The following is a 20,307-nucleotide window of genomic DNA, read 5'->3' as shown; positions in this document are numbered from 1 at the left end:
GCTAGGAAGAAGCCCAACTTCTTGGGGTCTCCATCAAATTTGATGCTGAGAGGGAGGTTTCTTTCCAACTGGATCCCTCTGGGTTGGCCAGGGACAATTGCCTGAGTTGGGGCAGCAAAAGGCAGGATCTCCAGTGTGGCAGCTGCTCCAGCCGCAGCACCCACCTGGTCAGCTGTGGCTGGGTCCAGGGTGACAGCTCAGGCACCCTCTGTGATTGGCAGTTTGCCCATTCTCCTCTGTTGGTGACCTTGCTCCCCTCAGATGTTAAGGTTCTCCAGGGCTTCCATCACTAGTCAGTTGATGTGCCGCTTCAATTGGTCATCCCCCAATGGTTCCTTGATCAGTTCTTCCTGGTCGGACAGTGAATTCTCTACATACATACATACATACATACATACACGCAGGAAAACAAACACTTCAGCCTCAACCATTCAGTGCATCCCTTTCAACCAGGAGACTGTATCATAGTGAAGTCATAGAGGCTTAACTCCCCACTCCAGGAGAAATGGAAAGGCCCATTCCAAGTGTTGCTGATCATATATACTATCCTGAAGGTGAAAGGCCTGTCCTTATGGATCCATCATTCCCATGTAAAGAAGTGTTCAGACCAGGAGATGCCGAAGTAGTGGACTGTGACTCCTCAACACAGGGCTCCAGGGCATTGGCATTGTGAAGACTTACCATCCACTTGGCGGCTTCCCCTTCCAGGGCTAGGGTGACAACTCAAACTCCCTAGGAGATTTGGGACTGAAGTTTCTTTTCAAATGAAAGGCCATCACCTAATCTGCATTTCCACACCTTCCTCTTGACTTTGCTGACTGGGCCCATTTTGAGGAATGATAGGACTGCAATATACAGCTATAGGTGCAGCGAGTTTGGCCCTAGTGTTGCTGATTACGCTGATTGTGACTTGTCTTATTGGACATTTTTTATTCTGAATCCGTCCCATCCCCAAGGAAGCAGATGTTGCCCCTGAGAACACAGATTGTGACAGTGACAGGTATGCAATCCCTCTGGACACTCATTTTTGAAGCAACTGGGGAATGGGTCCTCTGGAGTCTGTTGCGAGTCTTTTAATTGTAGGGCATTATACTTGGAACAAAAAACCTAGTTCTGTGGGAAGCCCAGGACTGAGACTACTACTCTCCAGACCACACCTAATACCTCCCAGCTCCTGATGTGTTGGTTTTGTGATTGCAACTGCATCACTGAATGTTGTTGTTGTTCCCATTGCTGTGACTGTTGTCCCATGTGTGTGGACTGCCAAACTGAGTGTGATATTGTAATTATTGAAGACTTGTTGTGACCCCCATGTGACAGGACCTTAACCAGAATACCAGGGGCTTCCACAGGCTAAGGTGTGCCACTGTGATTAGGACTGGGCTGAACTCCTTGAACCTGAACCACAGGGGGAGGAAGTTGAAGTTCCCAATTTTAATGTTATACTGGTGGAAGAAGAGATCGTCCTCTCAGACCTAGACCCATCAGACTACCCTATTTTAAAATTGGCAGGCATGAGTTCTCTATGACTTTGTTTGGTGTTTGTGTGTGCCCTGCTGGTGGATAGGGCTTTAAACAACAGCTTCGAGTGTTATGAATATGGCTAGTTACCTACTCCCACTGATGGGGGGCCTCTGGGGTTGTTAACCATCCTGAGGAGGGAGGAAGGATCAGGGTCCATGGTTTGGGGTCCTTGGCAACACCAAACAAAGAGAGACAAGAGCCAGTCCACTCCCCCCATCTCTGCTGCTGCATCCATTGTGTCCTTCACTTCCCCAAACCCAGCCCATCATCTAAACCCAAACCTAAGTTGGAAAGAAGGAAGGATATCATCTAAGATAAAAAGGGGCCCATGCGACATTTGAAGGAAGAGGACAATATGCTGAAAATACTGGAAATAGCTCAAAGTCTGGTCAACCAGTCTGACCCGACTTTAGCCCAATGATGCTGGTTGTGTTTGTCTGCATCCCCATCGGCATACCACACAGCCCCTGTTGTACCTGAACTCTGGACAAAAACCAATGCCACCCTAGTCTTTGAGAGAGGTGCCAGGTTTGGGGGGGGGGATCCTGGCAGATATAAACCTACATGATGACCTCTACAACAGCTTGGTAAAGTTGGGAGTTAGCCACCTTTCCATTGGCCCCATAGCCATTGGCGTACGCCTCCTAGGGCTACCTCCCTTATGTGTCAAAAGGAGTCAGGACCCTTGGGAAGGCACTCCAGTGGGGGAAAGGATGGGGGACCACTAGCAAGGGTGCCAAATGGAACTGGCCATAACCGTCCCCAGAAAAAGCATGAGGAAGTCAAAATTTTCCCTTCCACTTAATTTCCCCATCCACATACAACCTCTACAGAAACAAGGTCACTTTCTCTGTTTGACTGCAACTGCACATTACCAAAATGGGGAAAACACCGCAAAGGGAGCATGCAAAAGCAAGTCTGCACCACCCCACTATGGCTAAGCAGCAACAAAGTGGGCACATATGGTATTCTCTTTCTCTTTGGAAATGAGAACTCCCACTATTTCCTGAAGCCTGGGCCTCCCTTTATCGTTGCTACTCCAGCCACTAACTGGCATATTTCTGGCAGGGACTTGGGGCTCTGGAATAATGAGCACAACCGCTGTCACACTTTCTCCATGACCCTGATAGTTTGTTTGGAAGAAAATGAGGTCTTCTTCCTGTGTGGGGGGAATACGTATGTATCAGGGGTGAAATGCTCCCTGTTCAGACCGAATCGTGTGATCTGGTAGCGATGGGAGTGGGTAGTTCGGAGAACCGGTAGCAAAAATCCCTGCTCCCCCTGCCTACGTCTCGCTGTTCCTCTTGTCTGTCCCTGAAGCTCTCGGTGGTGATGTAGCTGCAAACTGCCTAAATGACTGCTGCGGCACTTCAAAGAGCCACACTACAGCTGATCAGCACTGTAGGTGGCTAGTAGACAGGTGCTGTTGATTCTGGACATTGTTTGCTGTAAAGTCTTATCAATCATCTTCAGCCTCTGGGCCCATGCAACATTTGGCGCCCGAACAGGAACCCCTTACTTTGTCCGGCAAGGACAGGTGCACCTTCAGCCTTCGGGCTTCTCAACCTTTCAAGGTTTCTGTAAGTATGGGGTCTTCGCTTTCAAATGGACAGAGAAAGCATGCAGATGAATTGTCTTATCTTCTTAAACAATCTGGTTTAGCTGTTTCACAGAAAGCTCTTTTTCGGCTGGTACGAGAAATTGCTTTAAGATGTTCATGGTATCCTGAAAACGGTTCTTTAAAATTGTCAGAGTGGGAAAGAATTGGTAAAGCTTTGCATTCTGAGCCAAGAGCAGAGATAGAAATTTTGCATGTTTGGCATTTGTGTAGGCATGCTAGAAGTAATGGGTCACTTACCCAGAGGCTGAAAATGATTGATAAGACTTTACAGCAAACAATGTCCAGAATCAACAGCATAGAAAGTCTAGAATCAACAGCACTTTATTGAGCATCAGACAAAGTTTATATAGTTTCTCAGTTTCTCATTTCTCACCTAACATATGTGTTACTTCATTATTGGTTAATTAGTCTCCAAGGCACAATAATTGATTAGTAATCAATTAGTAAGGGCCGTGATAGCTCAGGCTGGTAAGAAGCCTGTTATTAGAACACAGCAGCCTGCAATTACTGCAGGTTCAAGCCCGGCCCAAGGTTGACTCAGCCTTCCATCCTTTATAAGGTAGGTAAAATGAGGACCCAGATTGTTGGGGGGGCAATAAGTTGACTTTGTAAATATACAAATAGAATGAGACTATTGCCTTATACACTGTAAGCCGTCCTGAGTCTTTGGAGAAGGGCAGGATATAAATGTAAATAAATAAATAAAAAATTACATAATTGGCTTTTTGTGAGAATACGTGTTTATGCTAGAAAGCAAATGCAACAGTGTTTCAGGGCTACAACGTTGTTTCATCCTATATTCTTGTATATGCTGGGAACGCTGCTTAAATGAGGTTTGCCATCCAAGATAAGAGCGCTACCCGCATTCCAAAATGCATACATGATGAATAACAAAATGTTAGCCCTTCCCAAACCCTTCATTTCCGCGCTTTTTATTTTTAATGAAGAAAAGAGAGATTTTTCAATAGCACGCAATTGAATTGGATGCAAAGTAATTGGAGAAGGCTTACCGAAAAGAGCACAAAATGAAAGAATGCATTGCATGAAACAACCACAACTTATAAGAAAAACAAATATAATCAAACCATAGAAAAACAATAGTTTCAGCCAAGAAAAATCAGGTAACCAATTAGTTAACCAATCAAAAGGAGAAAAATTTTCATGAACATTATCTTTTATGGAAGCCTGTAAATTAGCTAGTTCATCCTCAATAGTTTTATTAAGTGAATGAAAATGCACAGCACAAGCACGCTGACCAACCAAGGTACAAAATCCACCTTGACGAGCCAACAAATAGTCTATAGCAAAACGTTGTTGAAGCATATCTTGATTTAACTCTTCAATTTCATTCTATAAATCTCTGATGATTGCAGCAGTAGCATTGATTGATTTTTCTAAACGACATGTAAGTCCTAAAATAGAATGTCTATTTTCTTGAGCAATTATTCCTGGATATGATCCCAAGGTAATGACTCCAGTTATTGCTCCAGCAATTGCACGTCTGTAGGTAGACAATGCAGAAAGTTGAGTGTCCATGATGACTTCATCAGAACATGCTGGTCCCAAGGCTGCATGCTTCCTGCGAGATGATAATCGACCAGGAACACCTATTTGTACTGGTAATGATAAATTTCCAATTGCAGCACATTGATAGTTCTGAGGGTGTACGTTTGTTGCATATTTATCAAAGAAGAACCACATAGTACGATCTTTTAACTGCCAGCCAGCACAAATTGATCCAACATTAAAAGAATCTTTGGCTTCAAAAAGAGGAAAATTATCAGGATACATATCAGGTACAATATTATGACCCTGTGATGTTTTATTAATATTACTCCATAACCAATATTTTTGAGTACAATGATTATAATTTCCCAAGTTATCTAAAATACGTTTTGCTTTTGGGTAATCAGACCAATTATTAAGCCAAGTTTGTTTAGCATAACAACAAAAACATAAACCTCGAGTAAACTGATTAATATGAAGATAATTCCATTTAACAAAATTCAGTTGACTTGGAGGTTTAGAAAATAACCAAGAAGAAGAAATATGTTGAAGTTGCGAAACAATAAAAGTAGAAGAGGTAAGTAGATTAGGAATAAAAGCAACTTGACCAAGAGCCATAGGAGATTCATAATATAAATTTATGTTACGGCCATGAATTAAAAACATATATTGAGCATGACGAATCTAAAGGTTAGGACTGAGGGAAAAAGCAGGAGTTGTTTCAGAAATAGTAGAAACTATAGGAGGAAAACAAAGAAAACAACACAAAAGAATAGTAATAGAATTAGCAGTTATAACAGCAAAAACTGCAGCTACAAGATTTTCTGGAGTTTGTGGTAAAGAAGCTTTCTTTAGTTGTTGTTGAGCTTCATAGGTAGTAGCTTTAACTTGACCCCAAGTCATGGCAGGAGGATGTGGCGACCTGGGAAGACGAGATCTCCGTTTTGAGATTCGGATTGAAATTTGGAATGGGATTGTGAAGACTCTGATGCCACGCCATGATAAGGACGAACACACCGGCCTGGAATCCACATAGCTTGTTTTGCCTGCGGATCCTCAATTGCAGCATAATCACGACCCCAGGTTATAAGTTTAGCAGGTCCATGCCAAGCGGGATCAGGAGGTTGATGATAGGACACCAGAGGTCAAGAGACAAGATCCTGAATATCAAAATGTAAATTGATTGGAATTTCTGAAAAGGAATCTGAAAAGGTTAAGTAATTCCAGGCATAAAGAGCAATAGAGATCAAATTTTGAATCTTTTGCAGATTGTATGGACCAGATTCAGTTTTCAGTAATTTAGTTAATGTAGATTTAAATGTTCAATGAGCTCACTCAATTATAGCTTGCCTTTGAGAGTTGTAAGGAATTCCATGAGTCAACTTAATATTCCATTGTTGACAAAAGGAAACAAAGTCCTTACTAGTGTATGCCAGACCGTTGTCTGTTTCAGTTGAGTCAGTCGGCCCATTGCAGAAAAAACAGAAAGACTGTGAGACACTGCATCAGAAGTGTGTTCATGTCTAGAAGCAGTAACCCACAAAAAGTGAGAATATGTGTCAATGGATGCATGCAAATAAGTATACGGCTTAAAATTAGGAAATTGTGTGACATCCATTTGCCAAATTTGATTAGCTTTTGTTCCACGAGGATTTACTCCCATAGGAAGAGGAACAGCAAATTGTTGACAAGAAGTACATCCTCGAACAATATCACGAGACTGAGAAAAAGGAATATGAAATTGTTTAGCCAAAGTCTTAGCATTTTGATGAAAATATGAATGACTAGCAACAGGATCAGAAAATAGTATTGCAATATTTTTTAGAGCTTCATCAGCTCGTTGATTTCCTTCTGTCAAAGAATTCTGAAAAGGAGTATGGCTTCTAATGTGTTCAACATATAAAGGAAAAACACGTTCTTCCAAAATATGTTTTAGAGATAAAAATAAAGATAAGAGATTGACATCAAGAGAAGCTGAACAATAAGCATAAGGAAGGGACTGCATTGTAAGAAATACATGTTGTGAATCAAAAATTAAGTTAAGAGATTGGTCAGAAAAGCCAAAATAACAGCAGCCAACTCAGAACGTTGAGCAGATGTCTGAATTGAAATGTATTTAGAAAACCATTGTTGACCATCTGTCCAAACCACAATACCTCGAGTAGGTGATACATCTGTGAAAACTGTTAAAGTTTCAGGAAGAGGAGAACGAACAAAAATAGAAGAAAAAGAAATATTTAATGTATTTGTAATGACTATGCGAGGATCTTTAGGCAAAGAATAGCTAATATCACCAAGATACTGAGAAAAAGCAACATTTCTCCTGTAGAGATTTGAAAATATGGACAAGCCCAATTAATTATGTCTAACAATTTTTGCCTTTTTCAGGAACTATATAGAGACCCTGCTGGCCACAATGGCTATCAATTTTTTCTAGTGAAGATCATGTAAAAATCTCCATTTTCCACTTTTCTTTTTGATAACAAAAACAGGAGTATTCCACGGACTAGTGGAAAGCTCAATATGGCCAGCATCCAATTGCTCCTGTACTAAGGATTGAAGAGCAATCAATTTTTCAGACGATAAAGGCCATTGCTTAATCTAAACAGGTGTAGAACAAATCCATTTAAGAGGAAGTGCCATCGTCTAAAATCAAATGAGCGTTGAGAAGAGAAAGAAGGTCCCTGTCACCATATATTAGTATGAATATCCCTATAGAAAGAGAGGTAGAGCCAAAACCAGAATCACCATGGTGCCCTGTGCCAGAAGCAGGAATCTCATATGGAAGAAAAAGAAGTAGTGCCACAGAAAAGCCTTTAGAGAGAAGTTGTGGAATATTAACCCAAATTTGCATCAGAATAACTTCAGTATAATCAGAATCAATAACTCCTGGAACCACAAAACATCCCAATTTATGAGCAGAAGAACGTGGTAAAATAAGACCAACTAATCCAGAAGGTATAGGACCAGAAAACTGTGAAGGAACAAGTTTAACTTCTAAGGAAAATTTAAAATCCAAATCTTCTTGAGTAATTAAATCAATCCCAGCACTACTGGCTGTGGCTAGGGCTGCACAAGTGAGAGAGGAAGAGGGGGAGAAAGTATGGTTACGGGAAAGGCGCGCTTTGTTTTCTGGGTGGGTGCCACACCCATTGGCAAGTTTCTCGAATGAAAACTTAATGCCTTCTAACAAACCCTTTGTAAAATTTACACTAACTCCATAATCAGTAACAGTTAACTTCAACTGTATGGCACTGCTAGGATAAAGCAAGCATGGTAGACCAATATATTTCCTGATTAGAAAAAAGATTTTTTTTGGTTAAAAAAAACTCTGAAAGAATTGAACAGAAATGGACTGGAAGTCAGATTGGGTAAGGTGCAGCTGTTTTTACATTGTGTGTGAGTCAGTTGTGTTGTGGGGTGTGTGTGTGTGTGTGTGTGTAGAGTGTGAAAATTGGTTTTTGGTATCTCTTATTGTTTTGTGTACTTTGTTTATTATTTTTATTATTTATTGTTATTGGCCACACCCACCCAGTCATCTGACCACCAAGCCAAATCCACCAATTAAGACACGGCCACCAAACCAGTAGGGAAAATTTTTAGATTTCACCCCTGGTATGTATGTTTGCCTTCCAACTGGACTGGGATGTGTACTCTGGTACACATCCTCCCAAAGATGGGTGTTGTTGCTGGGTAACAGGCAGTTCTCAGTCCCTCTCATAGGACATGTGCAAAAAAGAGTGCCAATAATGATCCCACTGTTAGTGATCCTGGGGATAGGTACAGCAGTTGGGACAGGGGTGAGTGGCCTAGCTTATTCTCAGTGCAGTTTAAGAAGCTGTCAGAGGAGTTCCAACATAGTCTAGGTCAGATCGCCCGGACTTTAGTCAAAGTGCAAGACCAGGTAGACTCCTTGGCAGCAGTGGTCTTACAGAACCAGGACAGCCTAGACCTCCTAACAGCCAAGAAAGGTGGTTTGTGTTTGTTCTTGGGGAAAGAATCCTGTTTCTACATGAATAAATCAGGACTAGTCAGAGAAGCTACAAAGGACCTGCAAGACAGAGCATTCCAGATTGGACAGAGATTACTAGGGACAAACCAGTGGTTTTCATGGTTGCCAGGAACAACCTGGGTCAAACAGTTGTTGTTCCTGTTGTTGTGTGGGGTAGCAGGACTAGCTTTCATCCTGTGTATGATACCTCTACTAAAAAAACTGGTTATGAGGTCAATAAAGCAAATAATGGTTGGAAAAGAATTGATCGTCTTAGGAGGACCTTTGGGAAGTCAGCCTTCCTAAGGTCCTCAAGGGGGGAATGAAGTCCTTCGGGAGATAGGGCGGTATATAAATTTGAATAAATAAATAAATAATGAAGGATCAAATGATGGAATGAATGTACAGATTGTAATGTATCTTTAAGAGTTTTGGAGGGAAATTAGAGCGGGAAATAGCACGTTGCTGATTGGCCGCTGCCTCCGACTGAACTGTATATAAAGAGGGGTTTTTCAGTTGTTCGCTGCTGGGTTCACTATAAACTAAAGAGCTGTTGTCACTCATCTGGTCTCCTGCCTCGTTATTGCCCGAATCTAACACTGGCGACGAAGGTGGGATCTTGAGGCAAAAGAGCGCCAGGAAAGAGCTGAGCTAACCAGGAATACGCGAACCCAGCAAAATAAGGGCGGATAGCAGCGATGTCCAGCTACACACCGCCAGCGCCATTCGACCCAGCCAAAGAAAATGGGGGTCATACATGGCTCGTTTCGAGTGTTTCCTCGAGGCAAACGAACTCCAGGGGGTCTCCGACAACAGGAAGAGAGCGTACTTCCTAAGCCACTGCGGTTCGGAAGTTTTCGACACCGCAGAGTCGCTTTCGGAGCCAACGCCGGTACAGTCAGTACCGTGGCAAACCCTGCAGACCGCCCTTCGGGCTCACTACGCACCGACGCCCTCAAAATTTGTTCAAAGGTTCGAATTGCGGCAACGGATGCAACGAGAGGGCGAATCGATTCGCGTGTACATGGCAGCGCTGAGAAAAGCCGCCAACCATTGCGAATATCGAGACTTGGAAGACGCATTATTCGACCAACTCATTTGCAGGGTCAGAGACATCTGATTGCGACGGCGGCTGCTGTCCAGAAGCAACCTAACACTGGCAGTCGCCTTGGACGAGGCCAGGGCTCATGAGATGTCCACCCAAGCGGCAGAAACCCTGCAAATGCCGATCGCGCCGGGGACGGGGGTGAAAACAACCCCGGTCCACAATGAGGAAGTCCAGGCCGAGGAGGAAGGCGAGGAAGAGGAAGAAGTCTTCCACACCGGGAGGCCAGAGAAAGAAGACTGCGCGAGTTGCGGGGCACAACACAAACGACAAGATTGCAAGTTTAAGGATGCGACTTGTCGGCGGTGCCAAAGGAAGGGGCACATAGAGCAGGCCTGTCGAGCGCCCCAACCTTCCCGCCAAAAATTCAAACTGACCAATCAGAGCACGGGAACGACGAAGAGGCCCGTGATTGGTCGATTCAAAAAAGGCGCGAAACTTAATCAGACTGCCATGAGAGTAGGCCAAGCAGCCACGTGCCTTGAAAATTTTTTTTTTACTAAAACACACATTGAAGGGGTGCCGTGCCGAATGGAAGTGGACACTGGTTCATCGATCACGATCTCCTTTAACCTTGACCCACAGGTTGCCCTATCCGGTTAAAGGCTAGGAGGGTTCCGTTCGCCCTAAAGCCCAAAATTGACCGGGAGCTGGACAAACTAGTAAGCCAGGAATACTAGTGCCAGTTGACCATGCAAAGTGGAGACACCCATAGTCACCCCAATCAAACCGGACGGGTCGGTCCGGTTGTGCTGACTACAAGGCAACGCTTAATAAAGCGTTGCAGAAGAGTGCCTACCCCGTCCCAGTAGTACAACACTTACTGCACTCTTTGGGGCAAGGCCAGGTCTTCGCCAAGCTAGATTTGGCCCAAGCCTATCAGCAGTTACCCGTAGATAGCAACACGGCCGAAGCACAAACGATCGTAACGCACAGGGGTGCTTTTAAATGCACCCGGTTACAGTTTGGGGTTAGTGTGGCTCCAGGGTTATTTCAGAACCTAATGGAGCGGCTATTGCAGGGACTCCCCGGGGTGGTACCGTACTTTGATGACGTACTGGTATCCGCCGACAATCTAGAAGACTTAGGGGTACGGCTGAGAAAAGTTTTGGGCATTTTCCGGTCCGCCGGTCTCAAAGTCAAACTGAATAAATGCCAGATCGGGGTAGGATCCGTGGAATTCCTGGGCTATCGGATAGACAAGGAAGGAATCCACCCCACTGAGAGCAAGGTTAGGGCAATCAGGAAGGCCCCAGCTCCCCAAAACAAAACGGAGTTACAGGCATTCTTAGGTCTGGTCAACTTTTACGCGGTATTTTTAAAAAATAAGGCGACCATAGCCGAACCGCTACACAAATTACTAACGAAGACAGCTGTGTGGTCTTGGGGAAAGGCGGAAGCTAGGGCATTCGAAGCAGTAAAAAACCTTCTGTCTAGCGATAGCCTACTGATTCAATACAATGGCACGCTGCCATTGGTGTTAGTTTGTGATGCATCTCCCTACGGGGTGGGGGCTGTGCTCAGCCACAGGTTGCCAAATGGCACAGAAGCCCCTATAGCATTTTACTCCCGAACAATGTCATCGGCTGAAAGAAACTATAGTCAGCTTGATAGAAGCCTTGGCCATAGTTTCCGGGTAAAGAAGTTCCATGAATATGTATTTGGCCGTGATTTCAAATCGTCACAGACCATAGACCCCTACTAGGCCTGTTGGCAGGCGACCCAACGCCCGTGGCACTTTCGCCTAGACTGACCCGATGGACTATCTTCTGGCTGCGTATTCTTACAAATTGTTGCATCGGCCAGGAAAGAGTTAGGGCATGCAGGCGCTTTGAGCAGATGCCCACTACCAGAGACTATCGAAGACCCCACTCCAGGCACACCGTCCTGCTAATTGACTCTTTGGACTCGGGTCCAGTCACTTCCAAGGAGGTGGCTCGGCTTCTTACAAGGACATTACAATAAGAACTGTAATTGGTTGGGTGCAAGAGATGGCCGCTGCCGGGCGAGAGGTTTAAGGAATATGTAAAGAAATGCGGGAGTTGTCGGCTCAAGGAGGGTGTCTGCTCTGGGGGATAGAGTGGTGATCCCGGAGAAATTATGGAAAAAGTTTTGGAACTCCTGCACGAGGGCCACCCTGGGATCGTGAGAATGAAGGGTTTAGCAAGGAGCTATGTGTGGTGGCCCTTGATGGACACGGAGATTAGTGACAGGGTAGGAAAATGCCAAGCCTGCCAGGAGTCAGACCACTACCACCAACGGCCCCAACTCGAGTGGGAGAGACCCCAGGGCCCATGGTCTAGGATCCACATCGATTTTGCGGCCCTTCCATGGGCAAACATTCCTAGTGGTAGTCGATGCCTATTCCAAATGGCTGGAAATCATTCTTATGAGATCCATGACAGCCGAGGCCGTAATCTCAGTCCTGCGGCGCCTATTTGTAACCCACGGGTTACCCGACACCTAGTTTCCGACAACGGCCCTCAATTCACAGCGACCCTGTTTGAGGGTACTTGGCAGAAGAGGGCATCCGCATGTCCTCTCGGCGCCGTTCCACCCTGCGACGAACGGCCTTGCAGAACGTTTCGTACGGAGTGCAAAGGAAGCATTGTCCAGAATCAGGCCAGGCGATTGGCAATTAAAAATTGACACCTTCCTAGCAGTACAACACAGAACCCCCTGTGTAGCAACTGGCCGCAGCCCAGCAGAGCTACTGATGGGCAGGAAGCTTAGGTGCCCATTAGACTGGTTAAACCCAAACTACACCCCAGACGGGTACAAAGGGACAAACGGTAAAACAAGAGAAATGACAGTGGGAAGTCCAGTATGGGCACACAATTACGGAGAAGGCCCAAATTGGGTAAAGGGGACAATCCTTGAAACAACCGGACCCAAATCGTATCGGGTAGAGATAGAGGATGGCCGGGTTTGGAAGCGCCACATAGACCAATTAAGAAAAAGAACAACCAAAAGTCCAGAAACAGGCCCTGACTATCCAATGTTTGAATCCACAGCTGACTCAAACCGGGGCAAACGCGGGACTAATCTGAGTTCGATGAGGTCCAGCGACACCAACTGGTCCCTCCTGAAGAAAGCAGGATGATTCTGCAATAATCCAGGGCCGGATGGCCTAGAGGAGGAGCTGAGAGGAACAAACAGTCCCTCCGGCCAGCTCGACTCACTCCCAGAGAATGAATTGCGCAGGTCCGAAAGAGTTAGGAGACGCCCAGTCTACTTGCGTGACTACGTAGAGAAATAAGATGTTAATTTGATGCAAATAGGGGTAAAATGTTTTCTGGGAGGGAAGGAGTGTAATGTATCTTTAAGAGTTTTGGAGGGAAATTAGAGCGGGAAATAGCACGTTGCTGATTGGCTGTTGCCTCCGACTGAACTGTATATAAAGAGGGGTTTTTCTGTTGTTCGCTGCTGGGTTCACTATAAACTAAAGAGCTGTTGTCACTCATCTGGTCTCCTGCCTCGTTATTGCCCGAATCTAACACAGATGATGTCCTGGGGGTCAGAGGAAGGGTCATTTGTGAAGATAGGACCCAGGTGTGGATGTAATGGATATAACAGTGAGAAATATGAACTCTGAAAAAACATTTTCTCTTGTCTTCATTTTCACTCTTTTTCCAGAATTTGAACTCTAAATTTTACTTTTGACCTTTCCAAAAGAAGAAACTTAGCAACTTGTTTGGGAATCACTACTTTCCATCTTACCAGCTTCTGCTGCTGGTGGTGCCCAGGTTAGATAGATTAATCTTCTCAATGTCACATACATAGAATTCTATTCAGTGTATAGATATCCTTATATCTCAGGAAACTGTGACTTAATCTCTCCTGCAGCCCATTTTTTTTGACAACACCATAATAGATTATTCTTACCTATATTGATATTGGAACACCCATAGTACTTGATCCATTGTATTTACAACACTGATACATGATATCTTGTAACAAGAGAAACATACTAAGTTGGGAAAATTACTTTACCATTTACTTTTAGAACATTTCCATTTAGAATCCAAATTCCTTATGTTTCAAATAGCATTGGAACTGTAGGAGAAACAGAAGATTATGCTGTCATTTCAAGTACTAATTTTTCCCCGCAGGTAACTCTGTGAAAGCTGCAGTGGCAGTGGGGGTAACCAAAAAAGAAAGTGAAAGAAAAATAAGTGAAACACATTTTATAGCTTTAGAAATATGATGAGAAAAACACACACTAACATAACATATAGAAGTAGAAACAGGACTAAGAGACCAGATTGATAAATTTAGGGCCATAAGAGCAACCCAGTTAGTACAATGATGGGAATGTCTGCAATAGAGGTTTTTAAAAAATCAAATGACAATGGTGATTATGTCATTAAAACCCTACTTTCTTTTTATGTGCTGCCATCTTGACTTGGACCTTCTGCACCAGGATAAAACACTAGATTAAGCTTTCCTACATCTATTTGTTTGTGCAATAAGTAACAGGGAGGGGGCGACTGGAGGATGTAGAATTCTCTACTACATTTACAGCTCAGATTATTATCAGTAGGGTGATGATGCCACCAAAGGATTGGAAATGGTGTTATATATTGTAAGAAAAAGAAGACCTTGAATCCAATATTGCAATTGCTATTGCCCAGACTTGTGAAGCTCTGGCAGTTTAGCATTACCTGGTCAAAGAAAGGAATTTAGGGCTGGTTTATTGGATCAAAGTTAAATTAAATATGTTGTTATCTCCCATAAATTCATGGACTTTTACTGACATCAAGACTGAAATGACAATGTTTTACGGATTTGTAGATAAAGGTTAGGATATGAGAAAAAGAGATCATATGTTATTTTAAGAAGAAGATGGTAGTTCTCGGCTTATGACTGGTTGATTAGTGACAATTTGAAATTGCAATACCCCCCAATTAAAAATAGTATTTACAATCCAGTTCCAAAGTTCTGATGGTCACCAACCCTTGCAATCATATGACCACATTTTAGGCACTCAGCACCTGGCTTGCATTTAAGGCCATTTGCAGCATCCCATTGTCAAATGACCACAATTTACATTTTTTTTGCCAAAAATCAACATTTACATCCAGTTTTATGCAAAAATGCTGCCTAGCAAACAATGCGTTTGCTTAACAATCATGATGGTTACTTTATGACAATGGCATTTGCTTAAATACCACTGCAGACAAAAACAAAAACCCCAGGTCAGTAACCAGTAAAATGGGTAATCCATTTTACAACTATTATTTATTTATTTATTTATTTATTTATTTATTTATTTATTTATTTATTTATTTATTTATTTATTTGTCAAACACAACAGTATATATAAGCATGAAATAACCATACGAATTGGATACATTGGGAATTATTGGAAACTAGCACCATTTATATGACTATGTTGGCAGGTTCCATTACCATAATAATCCAGGACTACCTATTTACTTGTGATGAAGAGGAAAGTCACTTTTTTATATATTTCCTCTATTTTTCTTTACTGTATTTTTTTTCAGTTTTTCTTTTTCTTTTTTTTCTGCATCTTTTTTCTTTTATTTTTTTAGTTTCTGATACTTTTTATTGTTGGAATAAATGACTATTATAAAATGACTATTATAAAAAAGAAAATCTATGTTGTCACTAAGAGTTAACATCAGTTGATGGCACATAATCAATCAACACAGGACTTATTCAGTCATGGTACATTCAAATTATTCAAATTATTCAACTGACTGCAATTCCAAAATTCTCTTTTTTACCATTTGCCCCCATATCACTTCTCTACCCCCATTTCTGCATTCAGTTCCTACTTCTTCCCTCCTGTTTTTTTCCATGATCAAATGGTACCTTACAATCACTGAAATGTTGTTCCTTCCTCCAGGTTTCTTTAAAAAAACATGCAGCTGGAAAAGGAGACCTTGAACTTGAACTGCTCTTCATTAAACTCAATGCTTTTTTTTTCTTATTGATTAGCACCATGCCCAGTTAGACACACATAAAACATTTTTCAAGCTTAGGTTTGGAAAAAGAGAAATCAGAAGGGAGAGGAGGCAAAACCTTAAAGTTGCATGGCCACAGACCATGTTTATTCTCTCTTTAAACAGGAAGTTTCTCAGGTTGTAATTATGTCCTGAATTTAGCCTAGTGGAGATTTTGACTCGTTTTTGAGAGTTAGTACATTTCTTCTTTGGTGAGCAGTTTTATGGTTTCTCACTTTTGTAATTGATATGAGTCTTTATGGATGGGGGGTTCCCTCCCACTAAAAATAAGGTTGAAATGAAACTGCTTGGTTTCTGCTTGTTCAGAATCAACACTGGACTTCTTCCTTGATAAAGATCTAGTAAACAAAAATAAAAACAAAAAAGGGGTTTTGAATTTATTTATTTATTTATTGTTCAAATTTATATACCGCCCTATCTCCCACAGGACTCAGGGCGGTTTACAGGCATCTAAAAAAACAGATAAATACAATCTAAAAAACAATTAAAAAACTTATTATAAAGCCTAACAATTAAAATAATTAAAAATATAAAAAATAAAACCCCACTTAAAACCCATTAATTAAAACCTAACTCAGTCCTGCGCAATGAAATAAGTATGTTTTGAGCTCACGGCGGAAGGTCCGAAGGTCCGGAAGTTGACGAAGTCCCGGGGGCAGTTCGTTCCAGAGGGTGGGGGCCCCACAGAGAAGGCCCTCCTGGGCGCCACCAGGCGACATTGCCTCGCTGACGGCACCCTGAGGAGTCCCTCCTGTGAGAGCGCGGGTCGATGAGAGGTATTCGGTAGCAGTAGGCGGTCCGTAGATAACCCGGCCCTATGCCATGGAGCGCTTTAAAGGTGGTCACCAACACCTTGAAGCGCACCCGAAGGCCACAGGTAGCCAGTGCAGCCTGCGCAGGATGGTGTTATGTGGGAGCCACGAGGGCTCCTCTATCATCCGCGCAGCTGCATTCTGGACTAACTGTAGCCTCCGGATGCCCTTCAAGGGGACCCCCATGTAGAGAGCATTGCAGTAATCCAGGCGAGCCGTCACGAGTGCGTGGTGACCGTGCACAGGGCATCCCGGTCCAGAAAGGGGCGCAACTGACGGACCAGGCGAACCTGGTAAGCGCTCTCCTGGAGACGGCCGTCAAATGGTCTTCTAAAGACAGCCGCTCATCCAGGAGGACGCTGTTGCGCACCCTCCATCGGGCCAATGACTCGCCACCGATGGTCAGCCGCGGATTTAGCTGACTGTACCGGGATGCCGGCATCCACAGCCACTCTGTCTTGGAGGGATTGAGCTTGAGCCTGTTTCTCCCCATCCAGACCCGTACGGCCTCCAGACACCGGGACAGCACTTCGATAGCTTCGTTGGGGTGGTCCGGCGTGGAAAGGTACAGCTGGGTGTCATCCGCATACAGCTGATACCTCACGCCGAAACCACTGATGATCTCACCCAGCGGCTTCATGTAGATGTTAAACAGAAGGGGCGAGAGGATCGACCCCTGCGGCACCCCACAAGTGAGGCACCTCGGAGCCGACCTCTGCCCCCCTGTCAACACTGACTGCGACCGGCCGGAGAGATAGGAGGAGGACCACCGATAAACGGTGCCTCCCACTCCCAATCCTCCAACCGGCGCAGCAGGATACCATGGTCGATGGTATCGAAAGCCGCTGAGAGGTCTAATAGGACCAGGGCAGAGGAACAACCCCTATCCCTGGCCCTCCAGAGATCATCCACCAACGCGACCAAAGCCGTCTCCGTGCTGTAACCGGGCCGGAAACCGGACTGGAACGGGTCTAGATAGACGGTTTCATCCAGGTGTAGGGGAAACTGATATGCCACCATACTCTCTACAACCTTCGCCGCGAAGCGAAGGTTGGAGACCGGACGATAATTACCTAAAACAGCCGGGTCCACGGGAGGCTTCTTAAGGAGGGGTCTCACCACCGCCTCTTTCAAGGCGGCGGAAAGACACCTCCACCAAAGAAGCGGTCGAATCGCCTGAGCCAGCCTCGTGTCACCTCCTGAGTGGCCAGCACCAGCCAGGAGGGGCACGGGTCCAGTAAACACGTGGTGGCATTCAGCCTACCCAACAACCTGTCCATGTCCTCGGGAGCCACAGGGTCAAACTCATCCCAGACAATGTCACCAAGACCACCCTCGGGCACCTCACCAGGGTCACCGCAATTTTGGTCCAACCCGTCCCGCAGCTGAACGATTTTATCGTATAGATAACCGTTAAACTCCTCAGCACGTCCCTGCAACGGGTCATCCCGCTCCCCCTGATGAAGGAGGGAACGAGTCACCCGGAACAGGGCGGCTGGGCGGTTATCTGCCGACGCAATGAGGGAGGAGGCGTAGCAACGCCTCGCTTCCCTCAATGCCACTAGGTAAGTCCTAGTATAGGACTTCACTAGTGTCCGATCAGCCTCAGAACGGCTAGACCTCCAGATGCTCTCTAGGCGTCTGAAAGAATAGTGCCAAAGATGGTCTGGAGTGAGGGCATTGAATGTGAATGTTGTTATAATTGGCAGAATTTTCATGAAATACTTTTTTTATTTCTCTTCAAAGATAAAAAAAAGTTAAACATGCAGAGAAGCTTAAAATAAAACAAGTGCCATTTCGTTCTCAGAAATACTTAGTCCTAAGTATTTCTAATATACTAATAAGTATAAATACTTAGTCCTTAGTCCTATATTTCTGACATCAATATAATTGAACGTGTCCAGAAATATTTTACAAGAAGAGTATTCCACTCCTCTGAATACAACAAAATACCTTATGCCACCAGACTTGAAATCCTGGGTTTAGAAAATTTAGAACTATGCCGCCTTCAACATGACCTGAGTTTAACTCATAGAATCATCTATTACAATGTCCTTCCTGTCAAAGACTACTTCAGCTTCAATTGCAACAATACACGAGCACACAATAGATTTAAGCTTAATGTTAACTGCTCCAATCTTGATTGCAGAAAATATGACTTCTTTAACAGAGTTGTTAATGCTTGGAATACACTACCCGACTCTGTGGTCTCTTCCCAAAATCCTCAAAGCTTCAACCAAAAACTATCTACTAGTGACCTCACCCCAAGCGTGCCTACCGTTCCTGTCCTATTGTTCTTTTCATTATGTCCAATTAATATAATTATTAACATACTCATGCTTATATATATGCTTATATATTGTTTAGTTATTTCATGCTTATGCTTATATATACAGTGTGGCAAAATAAATACATAAATAAAATAAATAAATAAAAGTTGCCTAGCTTTTTTTTTTGCTAATGCTACAATACTGGTCACAAAAGAAAATTGACCAAGAACACTGTTTACTGCTCAATGGCTTTACCAACAACTATTTAAAAGGTAAACATTTGCTTTTAGTTGCCAGCTGATTGAAATCATGGGCATTTTAAAGTCGCCAGCCTGGGGAAAGCTTAGTTAGAGGCTGCTTCAAATCTAAGGTCTCCAAAGTGGCAGGCCAACTGCTGATCTTGCCTGCCTGACACCAAACAGACAGTTGGCCTGCCGCACCACGCTACCCTGCACCTGACTCTGCCTGCCTGATAATGGGAGCTGCGAAGACCTCCGTGGGGCACAGACACCCTTATCCATGGGTGTATCATGCCACCCCACACTCCTGGTCCTGCCCCAGGTTGTTTCTGATGCTAGGGCATCAGTGCTTGCATGAGGCTGGGGAGGGTGCCTGCGGGTCTAACAGTGATGGAGCATGGTGAGGGGGCAGTTCCATTCAGTTTTAGACTGGAGTTTAGGCGGAGAGGTAAAATGGGAAACTGGCCCACTGCTACCTGCCCATTGCCTGCTGCGGCTTCCTATTTTTAATCCTGCTCCCCATTGCAGTTCCTGCAGTTCGACTGCCCCTCTCACCATACCCCAGCATTGACCCCCTGAGCACCCTCCCCAGCTGCACACAAGCACTGATGGTATAAAAATTGAAACAGTTTCTTAATATCTTAATGAACTGCTCAAGTTCTTGATAATCCACCATAGTCCGCTCTGTATTTCTCAAATGTTTTCCTTCTTTCCTCTTCTGCTCACTATCTATCTATTTTTATTTTTCCTGATTCCTTGTAATATTGCTTTTGGGTCTCACTCAGAAATTTACATCCTCTCTCCTCTCTTCCTTCTTACAGTTAAAGTTAGAATGCTGAGTCACTGCTCTCCCACCGGGTCACCACTCATTCTTCAGGGGATTCCCCCAGCTGGAGCTTCCATTTTAACCGGATAATCGGGACTTACTTTATGGCCTTTTATCACTGTTGCAGCTCTGGGATTTTCGGCCAGATGGAATATCACAATCTGTTAACTAGATCTTCTCTTCCTTAGCCTCTCTGGCTCGTCATAGCCTCAGGTTCGCCATGGCATGATGGCAGGCACTTTTGTGTTGGGTTGACAGGGATTTTCTTCATTGCAGCAGGTTCACCTTTCACCTCGCTGCCCTTCAGGCTTCCCCTCTATTCCGTGTGGCTCTCCAAGGCTCACCGCGCCCCAAAGGAAACCCCAAACATAAAAAATTCAGGGTCTAGGAACAGAGACTGTTCTCTTTCCCCTGCACCGCTAT

The 20,307-nt window shown here is 44.1% G+C and overlaps 1 protein-coding gene across 3 annotated transcripts in view; it reads right to left on the bottom strand.

The window, feature by feature from the left end:
- Positions 1 to 5,553: 5,553 nt before the first annotated feature.
- The window catches only part of DCLK3 (doublecortin like kinase 3), a 150,055-nt gene continuing 135,301 nt past the window's right edge, over positions 5,554 to 20,307 (bottom strand). The window contains exon 4 of one of the 3 annotated variants that reach the window (XM_058184231.1): positions 5,554 to 5,855. In XM_058184231.1, coding sequence (XP_058040214.1) covers positions 5,797 to 5,855 — 59 coding nt within the window. In that variant the 3' untranslated portion in view covers positions 5,554 to 5,796. Of the gene's footprint in view, positions 5,856 to 14,923; positions 16,076 to 20,307 lie in introns of those variants that run through there. The other 2 variants (XM_058184232.1, XM_058184230.1) reach the window with 2 other exon arrangements.

The sequence above is a fragment of the Ahaetulla prasina genome, chromosome 4 (assembly GCF_028640845.1).
Source record: "Ahaetulla prasina isolate Xishuangbanna chromosome 4, ASM2864084v1, whole genome shotgun sequence".
Lineage (NCBI taxonomy): Eukaryota > Metazoa > Chordata > Lepidosauria > Squamata > Colubridae > Ahaetulla > Ahaetulla prasina.
This window is presented reverse-complemented; position numbering and strand designations above follow the sequence as displayed.